The sequence below is a fragment of the Macaca fascicularis genome, chromosome 3 (genome assembly GCF_037993035.2).
Source record: "Macaca fascicularis isolate 582-1 chromosome 3, T2T-MFA8v1.1".
In the NCBI taxonomy this organism is placed as follows: domain Eukaryota; kingdom Metazoa; phylum Chordata; class Mammalia; order Primates; family Cercopithecidae; genus Macaca; species Macaca fascicularis.
Window position 1 is genome coordinate 148,774,664 of NC_088377.1, and position 21,032 is coordinate 148,795,695.

Consider the following 21,032-nt stretch of genomic DNA (forward strand, 5'->3'; position numbering starts at 1 on the left):
AACTTTGTACCCTTTGACCAACATCTCTCTATTCCCTCCACCCCGTAGTTGCTGCTAACTACCATTCTACTGTTTCTATGTGTTCGATTGTTGTAGACAACAGATATGTGAGGTCATGTGGTATTTGTCTTTCTGTGTCTGGCTTACTTCACTTAGCATAATGTTCTCTAGGTTCATCTATGTTGTTGCAATTAACAGAATTCCTGTCTTTCTGAAGGCTGGATGGTATTCCATTGTGTATGTGTACCATCTTTTCCTTATCCATCTGCCAGTCTAAATGTTGGTGGACATTTAGATTGATTCCATAACTTGGCTATTTTTGTAAGTAATGCTGCAACGAACATGGAAGTGCATATATCTTTTTGACATACTGATTTCAAGTTCTTAGGTTATGTACCCAGAAGTGGGACTGCTGGATCATGTGGTAGTTCTATTTTTAGGTTTTTGAGAAACATCCATACAGTTTTCCATAATGGCTGTCTAATTTACATTCCAACCACAGTATACAAGGGTTCCCTTTTCTGTACATCGTCTTTCACACTCGGTATATTTCATCTTTTTGATAAGTCATTCTGACAGGTGTAAGGTGAAATCTCATTGTGGTTTTAATTTGCATTCCCCTGACGTATAGTGATGTTGAATATTTTTTCACATATCTGTTGGTCATTTGTATGTCTTCTTTTGAGAAATGTCTATTCAGGTCCTTTGCCTATGTTTAAATCAGGTTGTTTTCTTGTTATTGATTTGAGTTCCTTATATATTTTGGATGTTAATCCCCGTATCAGACGTATGGCTTGTAAATATTTTCCCCAATCCAGAGGTTGTCACTCCACTCTTGTTTTCTTTGCTGTTCAGAAGCTTTTTAGATAAATGTAATCACATTTGTCTATTTTTGCTTTGTAGTCTGAGCTCTTGGGATGAAATCCAAAAAAGTTATTCCTCAGATTTTCCTGTTTTCTTTAATTTGTTTTAGTTTCAGGTGTTACATTTAAGTTTTAAATCTATTTTAATTTGATTTTCACATATGGTGTGAGATAAAGGTCCAATTTCATTCTCTGCATGTGGATATCCAGTTTTACTAATACATATTTATTGAAGGAACTGTCCTTATTCCACTATGTGTTCCTGGCATCTCTGTTGAAAATCAATTGACTGTAAATGTGTGAGCTCATTTCTGGGCTCTCTGTTCTGTTTCATTGGTCAATGCCAGTGCACCATGCCATTTTAATCATCATGTAGCTCTGTAATATAGTTTAAAATTAGGTAGTGTGATACCTCTAGCTTTATTTTTGCTCAAGATTGCCTTGGCTATTCAGAGATTTTGGTAGTTCCGTATGAATTTTAGGATTTTTTTTTCTATTTCTGTGAAAAATGACATTGGAATTTTGGTAGAGATTGCATTAAATCTGAAGGCTGGTTTGGGTAGTGTGGACCTTTTAATGATAGTCTTTCAATTCATGAACACGGAATATCTTTCCATTTATTTGTGTCTTTGTTTCTTTCATTAATGTTTTATTAATGTTTTATAGTTTTCATTGTATAGATCTTTTACTTCCTTGTTTAAACAAAATGCATTTTGTTTCCATTTTCATTTGTCCCAAGATATTTTTGATTTCTCCTTTGATCCATTGGTTGTTCAGGACCATGTTGGTTAAGTTTCACATATTTGCGAAATTTCCAAGATTTCTCCTATTAATGATGTCTAGTTTCATACCATTGTGATTAGAAAAGATATTTAATTTCAGCTCTCTTTAATTTGTTCAGACTTGGTTTGTGGACAAATATATATAAATAGAATAATTAAACATATGCATAACTGAGAAGTGAATGGTAATCTTCATGCCATTAATCTTTTGTGTGAGTGCTCTCCCTTCCACAAAGGGGCTCATCTATCACTTCAATGATGTAGAGTTCTTCTTTCACTGCCTTCTCTTCCCTACTCAAAACTGAAATCCGATATGAGTCACTTTACATTGACTGCAACAATTTTAATCAATGTTCTATGTCAATCAGACATTTACATTTTAAACTTTAATCTGGAAAGAAACACATCAGTCTTTTTAAATGAATTTCAAATACCAAGAAACCATGTTGATGATTACCCTTTACTTACTTATTTATTTATTTAATTTATTTGAGACAGGATCTCACTTTGTCGCTCAGGCTAGATGGAATGCAGCGGCTCGATCTCAGCTCACTGCAACCTCCGCCTCCAGGGTTCAAGCGATTCTCCTGGCTCAGTCTCCTGAGTAGCTTGGATTATAGCTGCCTGCCACCACACCGGGCTAATTTTTGTATTTTTAGTAGAGATGGGGTTTCATCATGTTGGCCAGGCTGGTCTCGAACTCCTGACTTCAAGTGATCTGCCTGCCTCCGCCTCTGAAAGTGCTGGGATTATAGTCGTGAGCCACCATGCCCAGCCCATAATTACTCTTTAAATAGCAGGGGAGTCTGTAACCCTACTACATATAAGTTGGACTTGAAGGTAAACTTTATTTATTGCTTTTACATAGGAATAGGTATGGAGGGCTTGAAGGGTCAGGTTTTCACTATTGTTTTTTATCCCTGGGAGCTGGCCCTAAAATAAAGGCAATTCCTGCTTCTTGACTAATCCAACTCCACCGCATATTTCACATAAGCCATTTACATATGAAACAACATGACATTACAGAATTACTAATCACAAGATTCTACAAAGTAGGAAAATTATTGCCATGGGGGCAATAATTTAAATAAAAGCAGCAGTGCTCCATACGCCTGTACTGCTATAGATGGAGAATAATTTTCACTGGAATCTCAACTGACTGCTGTATACATGAATCTCAATTGACTGTTGTATACACTGAGCCAAAATGAAGTCACCAAAGCAACTGGGAAAAAAAAAAACAAGGACAATGTTAGGCACCTTAAAATAATGCTTCATACTCATGGCAACCTATCAGTTGAAGAAACAGTTTGGCTCACTAGTATTTAAGCAAGTTAGTAAAAACATACCTATTTGGGAACTAACTTTCAGCTATTAATGTCTAATGTGTTATCTATAGGCACTAGTTGCAGCTCACCAATTACATTAAAAGTATGTGACCACTGTTATTATAGAATAAGCCTTCAAAAATCAGCTTGTTTTGGTTCCCTTCTGAGAGGCATTCATGATTGATCTAACTGGGACAGTTCAGATCACTTTTGAACAAAAACCATTTCCTCTTAAATATTGGTAATCAGAAGTTATATAGTCCTATGTCATAGTGAGTTCCAAATACAGTATTTTTTTGGTAGAATTCACTTTACTGTTCTGTGCTTCACATATTTTTAAAAATAGAGACTGGTCTTTCCTTTTCTGAGAAAGGGTCTCACATTGTCATTTAGGCTGGAGTGCAATAGCACGATCACAGCTCACTGCAGCCTCAATTCCTTCAGGCTGAAACCATCCCCTTGCCTTAGCTCCCCAAATAGCTGGAACTACGGATGCACACCACCACATCCAGCTCATTTTTGTATTTTTTGTAGAGACAGGGTTTCACCATGTTGCCTAGGCTGGTCCCCAACTCCTGAGCTCAAGCAGTCTGCCCACCTCAGCCTCCCAAAGGGCTGGAATTACAGGCATAAGCCACTGTGCCCAGCCTAGATTGATCTTTTGACATTTCCCGTATTTCCCATGTGGGAGAAGCCAATATGGCCGATTAGAAGCAGCTAGTGTACGTGGCTCTCATGGAGGGGAACAGAAGAGGTGAGTAAATACAACACCTTCAACTGAAACATCCAGAAACCTAGTCGGATAGGGACCAATCAAGGAAACAACCTGACCGACAGAGAATGAAGAAAAGCAAAACAGGACAACAGCCCACCTGGGAGCAATACAGAGCCAGGGGAAACCCCACTGCCTAGAGAAGTGCTTTCACCGGTGATAACTCCAAACACTGGAAAATGCGAGTCTACTAGGGACTGGAGTGGGCCCCAAGCATACTGCAGCAGCCCTACGGAAAAGTGGCCAGACTGTTACATGGGTACCTGTTCCAATATCTCTTCACCAGGCAGGCCTGGGCCTCTAGCCATCCCCAGCCACAGCTATCAAGCCAGAGGCAACTCGGCAACTCCAAGCACAGAGCCTCCAGCGGCAGCTGAGAGCCTCTTTGCCACTGCCCCTGCAGTGGAACTGCCCTTGTCACCCTTGGATTAATGAAAGAGCAAAGACCCTAAGCACCTTATCCACACCTCCAACAAGCTGCAGTCAACCCAAGAAGAGGAAGCCAGTCTGTCTCCCACAGGTCTCCCTGCCCCTCACCCACTGCTTGTCACCAAGGGAACCCCTGGCTTGGGCCCACAGCACAGACCCTCCCTGCTAGGCCCACAGCTTAGACCCTCCCCACCTCCGCTGATTGCTCTGAGTGATTGCTAACATGCATCTGTCTGGGGTGGAGCCCCCAGGAGACAAGCAAACGACCTTTGGCCACAACCACTAATATTGACCTCATAACTGGACATAAAACAATCTTCAACAAATGTAAAAGAACCACAATCATACCAAACACACTCTCAGACCACAGTACCATAAAAACAGAAGACCGAAAATCGCTCAAAACCATGCAATTACATGGAAATTAAACAATTTGCTCCTGAATGACTTTTGGGTAAATACATGAAATTTAGGCAGAAGTCAAGAAGTTCTTTGGGCTGGGCGTGATGGCTCATGCCTGTAATCCCAGCACTTAGGGAGGCTGAGGCACGTAGATCACTTGAGGTTAGGAGTTGGAGACCAGCCTGGCCAACATGGTGAAACCCTGTCTCTACTAAAAAAAATACAAAGATTAGCTGGGCGTAGGGGTAGTGTGAGCCTGTAATCCCAGCTACTCAGGAGGCTGAGGCAGAAGAATCGCTTGAACCCAGGAGGTGGAGGCAGCAGTCAGCCAAGATCACGCCACTGCACTCCAGCCTGGGTGACACAGCAAGACTCCACCTCAAAAAAAAAAAAAAAGTTCTTTGAAAATAACGAGAACAATGATACAACATATCACAATCTCTGGGACACAGCTAAGGCAGTGTTAAGAGGGAAATTCATAGCACTAAATGCTGACATCAAAAAGCCAAAAAATCTCAAATTAACAACCTAACTTTACAACTTAAAGAGTTAGAAAAGCATGAACAAATCAACCACAAAGTTAGCAGAAGATGAGACGTAACAGAAATCAGAGCTGAACTGAGGAAAACAGAGACATGAAAACCATTCAGAAGATCAATGAATCCAGGAGTGGATTTTTTGTAAAAAAATTAATAAAATAGGCCACTAGCTAGACTAATAAAGAAGAAAAGAGAGAAGATCAAATAAACACAACTAGAAACGAAGAAGAAAATGTTACTACTGACTCTACAGGAAAAAAAAAAAAATAGAAACTACTATGAACACCTCTATACACAAAAAGTTGAAAATCTAGAAGAGATGGATACATTCCTGGACGCATACACCCTCCCAAGACTGAGCTAGGAAGAAATTGATTCCCTGAACAGACTAGTAATGAGTTCCGAGATTGAATCAGTAATGAATTGCTAACTAAAAAAAGTCTGAGGTCTGATGGATTCACAGTCGAATTTTACCATATGTACAAAGAGCTGGTACCATTCCTACAGAAACTATTCCACAAAATTGAGGAAGAGGGACTCCTCCCCAACCCTCATTCTATGAGGCCAGCATCATCTTGATACCAAAACTTGGCAGAGACACAACAAAAAAAGAAAACTTCAGGCCAATCAAGTAGGCTGCATCCCCGGGACACAAGACTGGTTCAACATATGCAAATCAATAAATGTGATTCATCACAAAAACAGAGCTAAAGGCAGAAACCACATGATTATCTCAAAAGACCCAGAAAAGGCTTCTGATAAAATTTAAAACTTTCTCATGTTAAAAATTCTCAATAAATTAGGTATCAAAGGAACATACTTCAAAATAGTAAGAGCCATCCATGACAAATCCACAGCCAACTGTGGGCCAAAACTGGACGCATTCCTTGAAAACCGGCACAAAACAAGTGTGCCCTCTCTCACCACTTCTATTCAACACAGTATTGGAGGTCCTAGCCACAGCAACTAGGCAAGAGGAAGAAATAAAGAACATCTAAATAGGAAGAGAAGAAGTTAAGCTATCTCTGTTTGCAGATGACATGATTCTATATCTAGAAAACCCCACAGTCTTGGCCCAAAAGCTCCTTCAGCTGATACACTTCAGCAAAGTTTCAGGATACAAAATCAATGTACGAAAATCACTAGCATTCCTATGCACCACCAACAGCCAAACTGAAAGCCAAATCAGAAAGGCAATCCCATTCATAATTGCCAAAAAAGGAATAAAACATCTAGGAATACATGTAACCAGGGAGGTGAAAGATCTCTACAATAAGAACTACAAAACACTGCTCAAAGAAATCAGAGAAGACACAAACAAAGGGAAGAACATCCCATGCTCATGGATAGGAAGAATCAGTATCATTATAATGGCTATACTGCCCGAAGCAATCTTCAGATTCAGTGCTATTCCTATCAAACTACCAATGACATTCTTCACAGAACTAAAACCAAGCTATTTTAAAATTCATATGGGACCAAAAAAGAGCCTGAATAGCCAAGGCAATCCTAAGCAAAAGGAACAAAGCTGGAGACATCACGTTACCTGACTTCAAACTATACTACAAGGCTACCATAACCAAAACAGCATGGTAATGGTACAAAAACAGGCACACAGACCAATGGAACAGAATAGAAAGCCCAGAAATAAGGTTGCACATCTGTGATCATCTGCTCTTCAATAATGCTGACAAAAGCAAACAGTGGGGAAAAGTTTCCCTATTCAAGAAATGGTGCTGGGCTAACTGGCTAGTCATACACAGAAGATTGAAACTGGACCCCTTCCTTACACCGTACACAAAAATCAACTCAAGATGGATTAAAGACTTACATGTAAAACCCCAAACTAGAAAAACCCTGGAAGACAACGTAGGCAATACTATCCTGGACAAAGGAATAGGCAAAGATTTCATGACAAAGACTCCAGAAGCAATTGCAATAAAAGCCAAAATTGCTAAGTGGGATCTAATTAAACCTAAGAGCTTCTGCACAGCAAAAGAAATTATCAACAGAGTAAACAGACAACCTACAGAATGGAAGAAAATATTTGCAAACTATGCATCTGACAAAGGTCTAAGATCCAGAATCCATAAGGAACTTAAACAAATTCACAAAAGAAAACAACCCCATTAAAAAGTGTGCAAAAGACATGAACAGACACTTCTCAAAAGAAGACATACATGCAGCCAGCAATCACATGAAAAAATACTCAACACCACTGATCATTAGAGAAATGCAAATCAAGGCCAGGCACGGTGGCTCACGCCTGTAATCCCAGCACTTTGGGAGGCCGAGGCGGGTGGATCACGAGGTCAGGAGATCGAGATCATCCTGGCTAACAAGGTGAAACTCCGTCTCTACTAAAAACACAAAAATTAGCCGGGTGTGGTGGCGGGCGCCTGTAGTCCCAGCTACTGGGGAAGCTGAGTCGGGAGAATGGTGTGAACCCGGGAGGCGGAGCTTGCAGTGAGTCGAGATCCCACCACTGCACTCCAGCCTGGGTGACAGAGCGAGACTCCGACTCAAAAAAAAAAAGAAAAAAATCAAAACCGCAATGAGATACCATTTCACACCAGTCAGAATGGTTATCATTAAAAAGGCAAAAAAATAACAGATGCTGGCGAGGTTGCAGAGAAAAGGGAACACTTATACACTGTTGGTGGGAGTGTAAATTAGTTCAACCATTGTGGAAAGCAGTATGGTGATTCCACAAAGGGCTAAAAGCAGAACTATCATTTGACCCAGCAATCCCATTACTGGGTATATATCCAGAGGAATATAAATCATTCTACCATAAAAACCTATGCATGCGAATGTTCACTGCAGCACTATTCACAATAGCAAAGACATGGAATCAACCTAAATGCCCATCAATGACATAATGGATAAAGAAAATGTGGAACATATACATCATAGAATACTATGCAGCCATAAAAATAACAAGATCATGTTTTTTGCGGGAACATGGGTGGAGCTACAGGCTATTATTCTCAGCAACCTATTGCAGGAACAGAAAACCAAATACCACATGTTCTCACTTATAAGTGGGAGATAAATAATGAGAACTTATGAATACAAAGAAGGAAACAACAGACACTGGGGTCTACTTGATGGGGGAGGGTGGGAGGGAGAGCAGCAGAAACAATAATGACAGGGTACTGGGCTTAACACCTGGGTGATGAAATAATATGTACAACAAATCCCCATGACATGCGTTTACCTGTATAACAAACCTTCACATGTGCCCCCAAACCTAATATAAAAGTTAAAAAAAAAAAGAAACTTTGTAAATGAAATAATGAATAATTTGAAAAAGTAGAAGACAGTGAAATAATATTTTTCTATAAACAGCTAAACTAGTAGATGGAAATTTCATAAAACAGATATTATTTAAAACAACAAGAATGTAAAGAGAAATAGGACTGTTCAAAAATAGTCACTATGGACTTGGGACTATAAAACATATATCTACATATTAATATTTGAGTGTTTAGCTGTAGTGTGATTAAGTTTTTTAAAAATCACAGCAAACATTTGCAAATAACTATCCTAAATGCTCCACAGTTTTCTAATACACTGAACCAAAACCATTTTACTCCATTTTAAAAGATTTCTGTAAACACTAGGTTAGGAACTATGATTATTATTCTCAGGATACCTATGACATGCATGAGCAAGACACATATGAAACAGGTTTGGAATAACACTGTAGTATTTGTGGCTAGGTGTGATGTGATCAGATTAGATTGCCACATAACCTCTGAGGAAGAAAAATCAACCTTGGAAGAGGCTGAGTCGGAGCTTGCCCAGAGCCAAAGCAGGATTTGGATAAGCACAGTGGCAGAGGCAGGGCATTTTATACAAGGAATACCATGCCTATGCCAAGGGGTAACAAAGGGACTGAAGTAGAGGGCATTTGTGAGAAGTAAGGAAAAGGACAAGCTTGGAAAGGGAAGAGGGTACAAACTACCAAAAGTCCTGAAGTACCAGGCTGAGTCCCACAGACTCATTTTATGTTTCAATAAGACAGAAATGTATGTACATGTAATGTGATACTATTCATAAAGAAAAAATTTTTAAAAAGAGGAGAGAAGTGATGAAAATGAGAACAGAAAAATTTTAATCTGTGAATGGCGCTCACAATGGGTAATGAAGAGGGCTGAAAGCTAATGCCATCACAAAAGGAACAAGGCCTTGGATGGCAGGGCCGCAGCTTAGGGAGTAAGCATAGAGGTGGGAATACAAAACAAAGGCAGTAAAAGTTAGTAAAAATTTGGTTAAAAGTAATTACCCAGAAAAGTCTTCTTGATGCATGGTGATGATTATGGCCTCTATAGCATCTCCCACAGAAGTGAGTAAGGGTTGCACAGCATTTTCCATAAGAGTATGAATAGCCTGAAGAACATAAAAAATAAAAAGAAAAAGAAAAAGAAGAGGCAAAATTAAAGAAAACAACCCAAAGAAATTTGAGATGTGAGTAACACCGTGACTAACAGTTTTCATATTATATCAAATGCAGACTAAGTTAACAGAAGTCTGCTCCTCTCCCTAACCACTGTCAGTAATGATTTTTAAAGCTTAAAATATGTGGAACACGGCACTGAAAAATTTCATCATCCCCACTCTTCTTATTTTTTTTTTTTTTGAGACGGAGTCTCGCTCTGTCACCCAGGCTGGAGTGCAGTGGCCGGATCTCAGCTCACTGCAAGCCCCGCCTCCCGGCTTCACGCCATTCTCCTGCCTCAGCCTCCAGAGTAGCTGGGACTACAGGCGTCCGCCACCACGCCCGGCTAGTTTTTTGTATTTTTTTTTTTAGTAGAGACGGGGTTTCACCGTGTTAGCCAGGATGGTCTCCATCTCCTGACCTCGTGATCCGCCCGTCTCGGCCTCCCAAAGTGCTGGGATTACAGGCTTGAGCCACCGTGCCCGGCCCACTCTTCTTATTTTCTCCAGAAGGTTCAGTAGTTAAATAAGCCCAGGGAGAAAGGAACGCAGACGCAAGAAGTAGTACCACTAATGAGGTAAAGGTTAAACAAACACATTTAAGTTTCGCAAAAGAGTTACGCAAGACCAAAAGTAATTATTTAAGAATTGGAACAACATCATATGCTTTTAACCAGAGAGAATATAATAAATAGACATTGATTCTTTTTTTTAAACTATTAGGTTCAAGGGTACATGTGCAGATTTATTATATAGGGGTTTGCTGTGTCATGGGGATTTGTTGTACAGATTATTTCATCACCCAGGCACTAAGCCTGGTACCCAATAGTTATTTTCTTCTGCTCCTTCCCCTGTTCCCACCTTCTACCCTTTAAGTAGGTTCCAGTACAATGTTTCTAATAGGCACAACAGTTGGGCATTTCATGAATTAGGTTTCTGTTGAGAGTTCTACAGCAGTGACTCTCAACTGTGGGCAATTTTGCTCCCCAGGAAATATTTGGTATTGCTTAAAGACATTTTTTATTGTCACAGTTGGGGATGGGGGTACAAATTTGTTACTAGCATCTGGTAGGTAAAGAACAAAGATACTGCTAAACATCTTACGGAATACAGAACAGCCCCTATAACAAAGAATTACCCAGCTCAAAATGTTGATAGTGCCATGGTTGGGAAACTGTTCAACAGGGAGGTATAAATCATCAGTTACTTGAAGTAAAATCCTAGGTCTTACTTATGGCTTTTTAGTGTGAAAATAATGACCGAGGCTCAAAACACATAAAATCAAAAATGTAAATATATTATATACACTTCAAAGATAATTAAATATAATGAAGATAGACAGTTCTGGCTCATACAAATGATCAAAATCAATGAGGAAAGGTAAAATATAGGGCCCTTAATCATTAAATTCCTAATCTATAACCCTTAATCTCTGGTAAAAATAAATATACAATGTACAGGATTGTGTGTGTGTGTGTGTGTGTGTGTGTGTGTGTGTGTGTACATATAGTTTGCCCTCCATACAGGAGCTCAGAGTCTAGTGAGAATAGTTAAAAAGTTATGCAGGTCGAGTAACCCAAAATCCAAAATCTGAAAAGGTCCAGTGAGCACCTTCCTTTGAGCGTCATGTTGACACTCAAAAAGTTTTGGATTCCCAGGCATAGGAGTTTGGGAAAACTGAGGCACTTGGGAAACCACAAGACATTCAGCGCATATGGAGCATAAATGCCTGGAAGAGACAGAGGCAGCAAGAGGTGTACTTTGTATAGGCTACTAAGAAGTTAGGAATTTATCCTAAAGGAACCAGGAAACCAATGATGGGTATTAAGCAATACACAAAATGTGGTTAATGATTTGGATTTAGGAAAAAACCATGTTGGAAAGTAAACTGGATAAATTAGACTACAAAAAGGAGTACAACTATAAGGCCACAGCAGTGGTACAGAGCTGCTGCAGAGTGAGAGAGGGAGCTTAAAAAGGACAGAGCCAGAGAAGACTGCCTAATTTTAAGTTTAAACTTGGCACGAGTCTTCAGCTAATTCATTAACAATGCATGTGCAGAGCAAACTAAATGTGGCTTGCAATTGAGGCTTAAAGAAGTGAACTGATTGAGGTGTGGCCAACTGAAGGTATGACAGTACACAGTTTGAGTATAACCAAGTTAATTGCCTGCTAAAGCAAAATTACCAACATGCTTATAAGAAATGTAAAAAAAAAGAAAAAAAAATCCTGTTTCTACACAACATAACATTCACAGTGTTCAGGATTTATTCAAAATTACTAGACATATAAAATTTTATCAATTCTCAAGGGAAAAGACAATCAAGAGATGCTAACCCTGAGATGAACCGGACTCTAGAATTATCAGGCAAGAACCTCAATGAGGCAAGGAAAAATATGCTCACAATAAATAAAATAATAGGAAATCTCAGTAGAGTGAATGAAGATATATATTTTAAAAAGGTAATTTTAAACTAAAATAATATAGTATCTGAAATTGTAAAATTCACTGGATAGGCTTAGTAGAAGAATTATGCATACAGATGACAGAGGAAAGAGTCAATGAACCTTAAGATAGAACTAACAGAAATCTCTCTGGAGGAGAAGAGAAAAAAACACTAAAAAATAATTAAACCTATGAAACAACTGCAAAATATCTAATATACTGGTCACTGGAGTCCTGTAAGAAGAAAAAATAATGGGGCAGAGAGAGAATGAGGCAGCAAAACTACTTGGGAGGGAAAAAGGCCTCATACTTCCCAAAATAATGAAAAGCACGAATTTACAGATTCAGGAAAATCAGCAGATCACAAACAGGATAATTTTGTGAGAACTATGCACATCATAAACTGCTGAAAAGCAAAGGTAAACAGAAAATCTTGAAACTAGCCAAAAAGAAAAAAAAAAAAAAGATTACATACAAGGGAATTAATTTTAATAAGTAATAACTTCTTATCAGAAAGCATGGAGGCCAGAAAACAGTGGAACATATTTTAAGTGCTGAGAGAAAAATATCTCTCAAACCCGTATTTCTATTTTCTGTATAAATATCTTTCAAAGATGAAGTGAAATACATTTCTGGCAAAAGAAAATTAGCAGTGTTCTTTGCCATCACACTCACATGATAAAATTTAATTTAAACTCATCAGATTTTAAATGATGATTTAAAATAATCATTAAAGATCATCATTTGGCTGCTCTGCCTATGAAGTATCCATTCTTTTGTTTATTTTCTTAATAGACTTGCTTTTGCTTAAAAAAAGGTAAAATCATCAACATTTAATTCTGTTATCAGAATTAAATTAGAAATCAGTAACAAGATATATGCAGAACCCAAAAGTAATTAGAAATTTTAAAAACACATTTCTAAATAATCCATGAGTCAAATAAGAAATCACAAAGGAAATTAGAAAAATATTTCAACCTGAATGAAGATACAAGTATTCACAGAAAAATTGCAGTGCTAGTGGAAAATTTACAATGTTAAATGTTTATTTGTGGGGAAAGTGGTCTAAAATTACTGATGTAAAGTCTCAAATAATCTTAAAAAATAGCAAAGAAAACTCATAAATCCAAAGATAAACAGAAAATATTGAAACTAACAAAAAGAAGAAAATAAAAAAAGATAAAAGCAGAAATCTATGAAATAGAAAACAGAGAAAACTAATAAAGCTAAAAGCTGTTTCACTGAAAAGATTAACACAGTTGCTAAACTCCTAGCTAGATTGATCGAGAAAAAAACAGAAGAGAACACAAATCAACAATATCAAAAATGAAAAAGAGGTTATTCTTATAGGTCCCAAAGACATCAAAAAGACAGTTAAGTGAGCTCAGCACGGTGGTTTATGACTGTAGTCCCAGCCACTTCAAAGGCTCAGGCAGAAGGATCCCTTGAGCACAGGAGTTCAAGGCTGTAGCACGCTATAATCGTGCCAGTGAATAGCCACTGCACTCCAGCCTGGGCAGCATAGTGGAATCCTGTCTTTAAACAAACCACAAAAGGATAGTAAGTATTACATAGATTTTTCTGACAAATTAGATAACTAAGATGAGTAGATAAATACCTTCAACGCCACAAAATATCAAAGCTCATTCAAAAAGAATAGATACCACAAATAGCCCTTTCTCTATTAAATGAATTAATGTGTAGTTATAAGCCTTTCTACAGAGAAAACTACAGGCCCAGATGGCTTCACTGGTGACTTCTACTAAACACTTCAGGAAAAAACGAAAACAAAAACAAAAACAAAAACAAATTCTACACAAACTCTTCTAGGAAACAGAAGAGGAGGAAACACTTTCAAACTCATTTAGTGAAGCCAGTACTAACTTGCTACCAAAACCAAATAAAGACAGAAAATTTTATGACAATATTCCTTATGAATATAGATGTAAGTATCCTTAATAAAAATTAAGTAAACCAGTATCCAGGAATACATAAAAAGATACATTAAATATCCAGCCATACATAAAAAGGGTAATACATCATGACTAAGGTTGGTTTGATATTTGAAAATAAATTACTATAATATACTTCATTAGCAGAATAAAAGAGTAGAGCTATATGATTATTTCAATAGATGTGGAAAAAGCTATTTAATGAAACTCAACACCATTTATAATAAAAAATAGAAAACTAAGAATAGAAGGGAACTTGTTTAGTCTGACAAAGGTCATCTATCAAAAACCTACAGCTAACATTATTATATCATTAACCTATAGCTAATACTATACTTAAAACAGTAAAATACTGAATGCTTTACCCCCAGGTCAGAAACAAGTAAATGAGGTCCATTCTCACCAGTTCTATTCAACACTGTACTGCAGATCCTGGACAGTGAAACAAGGCATGGAAAAACAGGCATAAAGATCAGAAAGTAAGAAATAAAAATCTCTATTTGCATAAGAAATGGTGGTTTACAGAGAAAACTGTACTGCTGCGTGAGGTTTCCCACTTAGGGAAAATATGAAATAGGAAGAGAAGAGAGCATCTTGGGGAATGCCTTCATTTTAAGGATGGATAGAAACTAACAACTAACAAGGAAACTGAGAAAGGAGATTAGATTATATTTCATATGCTCTTTACAACGCAGGGAAATATGTTATACATTTTAAAAAGATTTACCTAAAATAGTTAAAATTACAAAAATATTGGAGCCTCAGCAATCTGGAATATTCCTTTATATAGAACATCAAACCCACACAAAAAGGGAGAAAGAAGCATTGCCATATATAAATTTGGCAACGTAATCACTATCTGCACAAGACAAATCTCAAAAAAAAATGGATCAGAATTACTGGGCCAAGGGGTTTAAATGGTACTTATATAGCTATGGTGGTTATAATGAAATAACTCTAAATGTATACTCAATATTAATTATGCCATTCATGACATATTAGACAATTTTTAGAATATGTGATGATGGAGACTGCACGTTCTGCTCGCCACCCCAACCCTGCTCTGCTCCCTCTCCAACTTCACTCCTGCTCCTCTGCTCTCACTCACTCTGTTCCAGCCACTCTGGCCTCCTGGCTGTTCTGTGACTATTACAAGCCTGTCCAATTCAGGTCTCTATTCCTGGAACACTTGCCCCAGATGGCTGCTTGGCTCACTCCTTCAGTTCCTTCAGATTTTTGTTAAAATGTCTCTTGATTGGAGAAGCCTATATAAAATAGCACTTTCCTTCCATCCCCATTCTCTATCCTTTACTGTGCTCTATTTTTTATCATAGCACTTGTCACCACTGGGCTCCTCACGACAATAAAAGCTCTACACGGGAAAGGACTTTATTTGTTACTTTCACTGTGTATCACTAATACCTGGCATATGATAGACAATAAATATTTCTGAATAAATGAAAAAAAAGAATATGTAATGATGAACCTCAAGCCTAAAATAACATTTAATTTTGGATAAAATCTCAAGGTAGAGAAGAAAAGACTGTTATAAGTCTATATATTTTTCAGTAAGTTAAAAAGTACGTTTCATATCTTGTCTATCAAATAAAATCAAACAGATTTCTGGTTTGGGCTGCAGGCATTTATACATCATAACTTTCTACCTTGAATTCAAAGTGATTTATTAAGTTTCCAACAATTGTATGAAATTTCAACATTCCTTTTTATTCTAAGTCAGGGGTTTTGTTTTTCACTTAATAAGTCATAACAGTTTTTTTATAAGACTTAAAGAGCAAAGTTAAAACTTTCAGTGAGTGTATTAACATGAGCAGTGAAGTCTCCAACTGATGAGGTCACTGCAGGAGGGCCTTGTACTTATTGCTAGTCTTCTGTTATCCAGTTCATAAAGGCAAAATTGGTATATCTTAGTGAAGTACAGACCCAGCTACACACAGCACTGGTCCTGGTAAGCAAACCTTAGAGTGACAGCTACAGCCCAAGATTAGGGCAGTTTTCCCTGCACTGACTCCAGCTCCCTGCCTAAAGTGACTAATATTAAAAGAATAATCTTTGTTGTCTGTTAAAAATAAAGATTCAGAGAAACTACCCTATACTGAAAACAGTCCATGAGTAATTTCTATTTTTAACTCTCCAAGTGATTTTTATCATCAAAGTGAAGGCACTCTGTCTTAATCCAGAGAATGGACTTTCTGAAACTATGGGTTGTGTCGGACCATTAGAGGTCAAAAAAATCAATTCAGTGGTCACTATCGTGATGTTTTAAAGAGTAATACACTAGCATAGAAAATATTAGAATGCATACACAAAATAAGGATAAGTATTATTTTGTGAAACTTCTGTATCAATCATAAATGTGTAGAGAAGTACACTTTATGCAATTACATACGTGTATATATATTTATAAATGCTTATGTATTATGTATGAGGGCACAAAGTAAAATGTACTTATTTTGGGTAGTTATCAAAAAGTGTTTGATAGTTACTGCTAGAAGAAAAAAATATGGAATTATAGAAGAGTATCCATTCCCTGTCTGGAACCAAGAATGTTAAGACTTTAAGGCTTGTTGTATTGACCTGATGTTATGATCAACGATACGTATGCCAACCTTACTAAAAACAATTATTTTATTATGGAAAAATATTTAAAGCACATTGGGGGAAAAAGGGATATAGAGAAAGCATACAAGTGTACTTTTAATACATTGGGGGAAAACAGACTGTCTCCTTCTCTTACCCTCAATGAATCAATCCATTCATATATGAATTTAGTTATATTTTGGTGCCTGTTAAATCCTCATTCCCTGTAAATTCTAAAGCATTTGACTTTGGAAGCTCCCCTCCCCTCTAGGATTTGTGACACAGTATTCTCCTAATTTTCTTCCTTCTTCTGATTGTTCTTTCCTTGTTTCCTCTTTTCTCTAAATATGTGTTTCTCCTTAGGGTTTACTTCTAGACTTTCATCTCAATTTTAAAACTCTCCCTTAGAGATGTAAATCCAATATAATAGTTGAAATCTATTACCTTTGTGTAGGTTTATTGTACCATTTTATAGATGCAGAAACTAAGGCAATAGAGAGCTTATTTACTTGTTTGAGGTCATTTGAGCTTATTTAACCATATAGCTGGTTAAATAGCTGAGATGGGATTCATATACAGGTAGTTTGGCTCCAGAGTCTATGCTATATGGCCTTAGTTACTTACTTACCAAGTACTGAATAAATATTAGCAAATACAGGAATGATGGTGGCAAAGTGTAGTAGACATAACTCTTTAGAGTTAATGAGGTCTGCATTTACCAGCGATATGACCTTGAGCAAGATATTATTTCTAAGATGTATAAAGTGGGAATACAAATACATAACTTGAAGGGTTGTAGTAATATTTCAAAATGTACCTCTCTAGTACTGTTGTAAGAATGAATAATTTGCCTGCTTTTAAAAGAGATACTGTCAACTACATATGGCTCTGAATCTCATACCATTATTTTCTATGAAATTTCCTAAATAATAGAAAGGGGGTATACTTATGTTTGTATATAAAAAATGAGAATACATTCTGGTTTTATGCCTCAGTTTAAAGTGGGGTTTCTCAACCTTGGCATTACTGACATTTTGGACTGGAAAATTCTCTTATGAGAGAGGGGTGGGCATTGTCCTATGCATCGCAAAATGTTCAGCAAAATCCTTGGCCTCTACTCACTAGATGTCAGTAGCATCTCCACCTTGTCATGACAATCCAGAATGTCTCCAGATGCTGTCAAATGCCACCTAGGGGACAAAATGATTCTGGTGGAGAACCATTGCTTTACTGGAATAATACTGGGTTGTACTGCCATTAGATAAATACATGTAAGACTCTTGCTTCTAACAACAGGCCCCAGTGTGTGATGTTCCCCTTCCTGTGTCCAAGTGTTCTCATTGTTCAATTCCCACCTATAAGTGAGAACATGCGCTGTTTGGTTTTCTGTTCTTGCAATAGTTTGCTGAGAATGATGGTTTCCATCTGCAACCATGTCCCTACAAAGGACATAAACTCATCCTTTTTTATGGCTGCATAGTATTCCACGGTGTAGGAGGGGGGAGGGATAGCATTAGGAGATATACCTAATGTAAATGACGAGTTAATGGGTGCAGCACACCAACATGGTACATGTATACATATGTAACAAACCTGCATGCTGTGCACATGTACCCTAGAACTTAAAAGTATAATAAAAAATAAAAAAGAAAATATAAACAACAACAAAAAAGACTCTTGCTTCTATATATATAACTGTCATAAGTAGAACACAATCTGTAGACACCAAAAGGGTCTATTTTTAAATTCTAGAAAACATAAACACTCTCGTTATCTACTCTCTTTAGGATAATTATAAACATGCTACTTTTGTATATATACAGGATTCTGAATTATAAAATGTAACATTTCCCACTCAGCAAAACAAATAATCCTAAAACCACTTTGATCTATAGAGTCAAAGATTAAATTCTTTTACCTTTAGAGCTGAAATTATAGTTTGCTCAGCTGCCGGTGGGAATGAGCTCTGACTGGAAACAACCTAGAACAAGGTTTTGATCCAGTTATAGTTTTGCTTAAGTCTATTTCTGTAAATACTAATTTTCATCATAGCATAATAAAGCTGTTTCCACAAACTATATATACAATATTATCATTGCTTTATAGTAATATCTTATACATGATTTTAAAAATCAGTATTTATTAAGATAGGTTGAAAAATAATTTTGTCTATAAAGAAAATACATACTTCAAATAACAATAATAAATACTGAGAGCTAGGTTTCCTTTATTCATGTTACATAGGTTTTAATTATAAAGTTTAAACTGGAAAAGGTCAGAATAAAGCCATATTTACTTATTTCTTTCACTCATGTCTTTAGGCTGACTCTAATTTCCAACAAGTCTTTAAAATAAAAATGTCAGCATTTCAATTTTTACAAATCAATACAAACATCATGAAAATTTTGAAAATATCAATAAAGACATTTAAAGTAGGCTAGATAGAACACAATCTTTCCTTGCTTATGGTGCTTTGGAGTAATGATTAAAGAAAATGGAAAATACATCATTTCTGAGATTTACCTGTTAATAACTCTTTAACATGCCTTTTGTTTAGTGTGTAAAATACACATTTTTAGAAACCCCTAATTGATCAAAGGACTTGTTAAAATCTTTAAATAAGTGAGTAACAGTCACTTAGAATTATTCTAAAACACAATCTAGTTATTAAAGCTTATACTATAAGTCAAGTTTTCAAGAACATCATTTAACCATTAGCTTTCTTCAGGTCTTCTAAATTGTTATCTTCCTATTTATAACATATTTCAAAAATGACCTATAGAGAATAATTAAGCACAAGCTACTCCAAAGTCACAGATGGACTTGGAAGTGTTGCTTTTTTAGTAATTAACAATACAGTTCACCTTAGACATAATATATGGAGGCAAACAAGTTAAGGTTCAGCCATTTCTTTTAAATGCCTAGTAGAAAAACAGCAAAATGAATACACATTATCTATTTGTAAGCATTCATCAGTGATTATATCATAAAAATTCAGTTTTTAATACAGTTCCTCCCTGACTTTTTAACGCAAAGATATTAATAGAACATTTTTGACATGTTGGAGGGCTTCAGCATTCTTATTCTGTCATCAGCTTTGCTATAATTTACTATCATCCACACTATATCAAATTACACATTTCAATAAGTATGAAATATGTATGATTTGTCCTCCAATAATTTGCTCAATAAACTTAATTAACTTGAGGATCTACAGTTCATGTGTTTTAAACTGAATGTACAAACAAAAAGTCATACAAACAATGAAGGCCAGAATCAAAGACTGTTTAAAAGAGTTAACTCCTTAATGTTATAATCAACATATTTTCATTGTATTCTTTTCCAAAGTATTAAATAACAATTTGTAAACTGTCCAAATTTGAGGCAAGAAGAAGAATTTAAAACTAAGTAAAAAAAACTTAATAAAAGTTACCTTTGTTACTGATTGGTGCAACTTATACAATGAATTCACTACTGCCACATTTCTTCTCTGTCCTTCAGTAAGAGGCCCAATCACCTGACTTGCATCTCCTTGTGTGGAGAGCTGTAAGAATTCAACATCGAAAGAATGTGTCAAAATGATAATTCACACACACACACACACACACATACACACACACACACACACACACACACACACATTCTTTAAGGGGGGAGAAGTTCATGCCCCTCTGACAAAGAGAATGTTAACTGGAAATAGTCAGGTCAAGTTAAAGCTTTGGACTTGAGGTAAAGCCAGCAATCTGTGTAGAGAAAACAACATGGATGTGGAAGTACAATTGGTCCTGCATGGACGGCTCCGTTAGTACTTCACAGCTGATGAACTCTTGAGGCAGGTGTGACCCAAATGCCCCATGTGTGCTATTATTTTGATATAATAACATAGTAATCCTAAGGAATACCTTCTGGCAACTGCCAACTGGGCTTCTTTCTATTCAAATACTCAGAAATAAGCCCGCAAATAAAGAAGGAGGAAAGGAGAGAAGAGAGAGAGGGGAAAGAGGGAAAAAGGGGATGGTTAGAGAAATAAATAAAAATAAACCTAACTCCCATGTATAACTGACAGCCATCCTAATACACTAATGAAATGAATGGTGCAAAGAGGGTATAACTTTGATTTTTTATAGATTAAAAAAAGCCCCAAATTATACTGTGTATAGATTATCAGTAGACGTGGTATTAAAACCTTTCTACACTTGACCTTTAATTTACTTCTAAATTCATGAGTTTTAGGGAAAGGGACATGGAATGCTTTATTATCTCTAACTGTCATGGTTCAAATTTAAGAAAAAATATATCAACCATTCTCATATTGATCAGATTTTAATCCAATCCTCTATAACAATTATTATTTAAAGATAAATTAAACTTGATCAGGACATAGGAAGCATAACCAAGTTAAACAACTCCAATTTATTTTGACTTTCCTCATGGACATAGATAATGACAAACTTGCAAACAAGCTGTGTTCTAAGGTG

At 36.6% G+C, this 21,032-nt stretch overlaps 1 protein-coding gene across 5 annotated transcripts in view; it reads right to left on the minus strand.

The window, feature by feature from the left end:
* COG5 (component of oligomeric golgi complex 5) overlaps positions 1-21,032 on the minus strand; it is a 364,064-nt gene that overhangs the window by 36,040 nt on the left and 306,992 nt on the right. For all 5 annotated transcript variants that reach the window (XM_045387484.2, XM_005550486.4, XM_065541066.1 and 2 more), the window contains 3 exons: positions 19,988-20,098; positions 18,473-18,535; positions 9,407-9,510 (listed from right to left, as the gene is read on the minus strand). In XM_045387484.2, the coding sequence (XP_045243419.2) occupies positions 9,407-9,510; positions 18,473-18,535; positions 19,988-20,098 (278 nt within the window). The remainder of the gene's footprint in view (positions 1-9,406; positions 9,511-18,472; positions 18,536-19,987; positions 20,099-21,032) is intronic.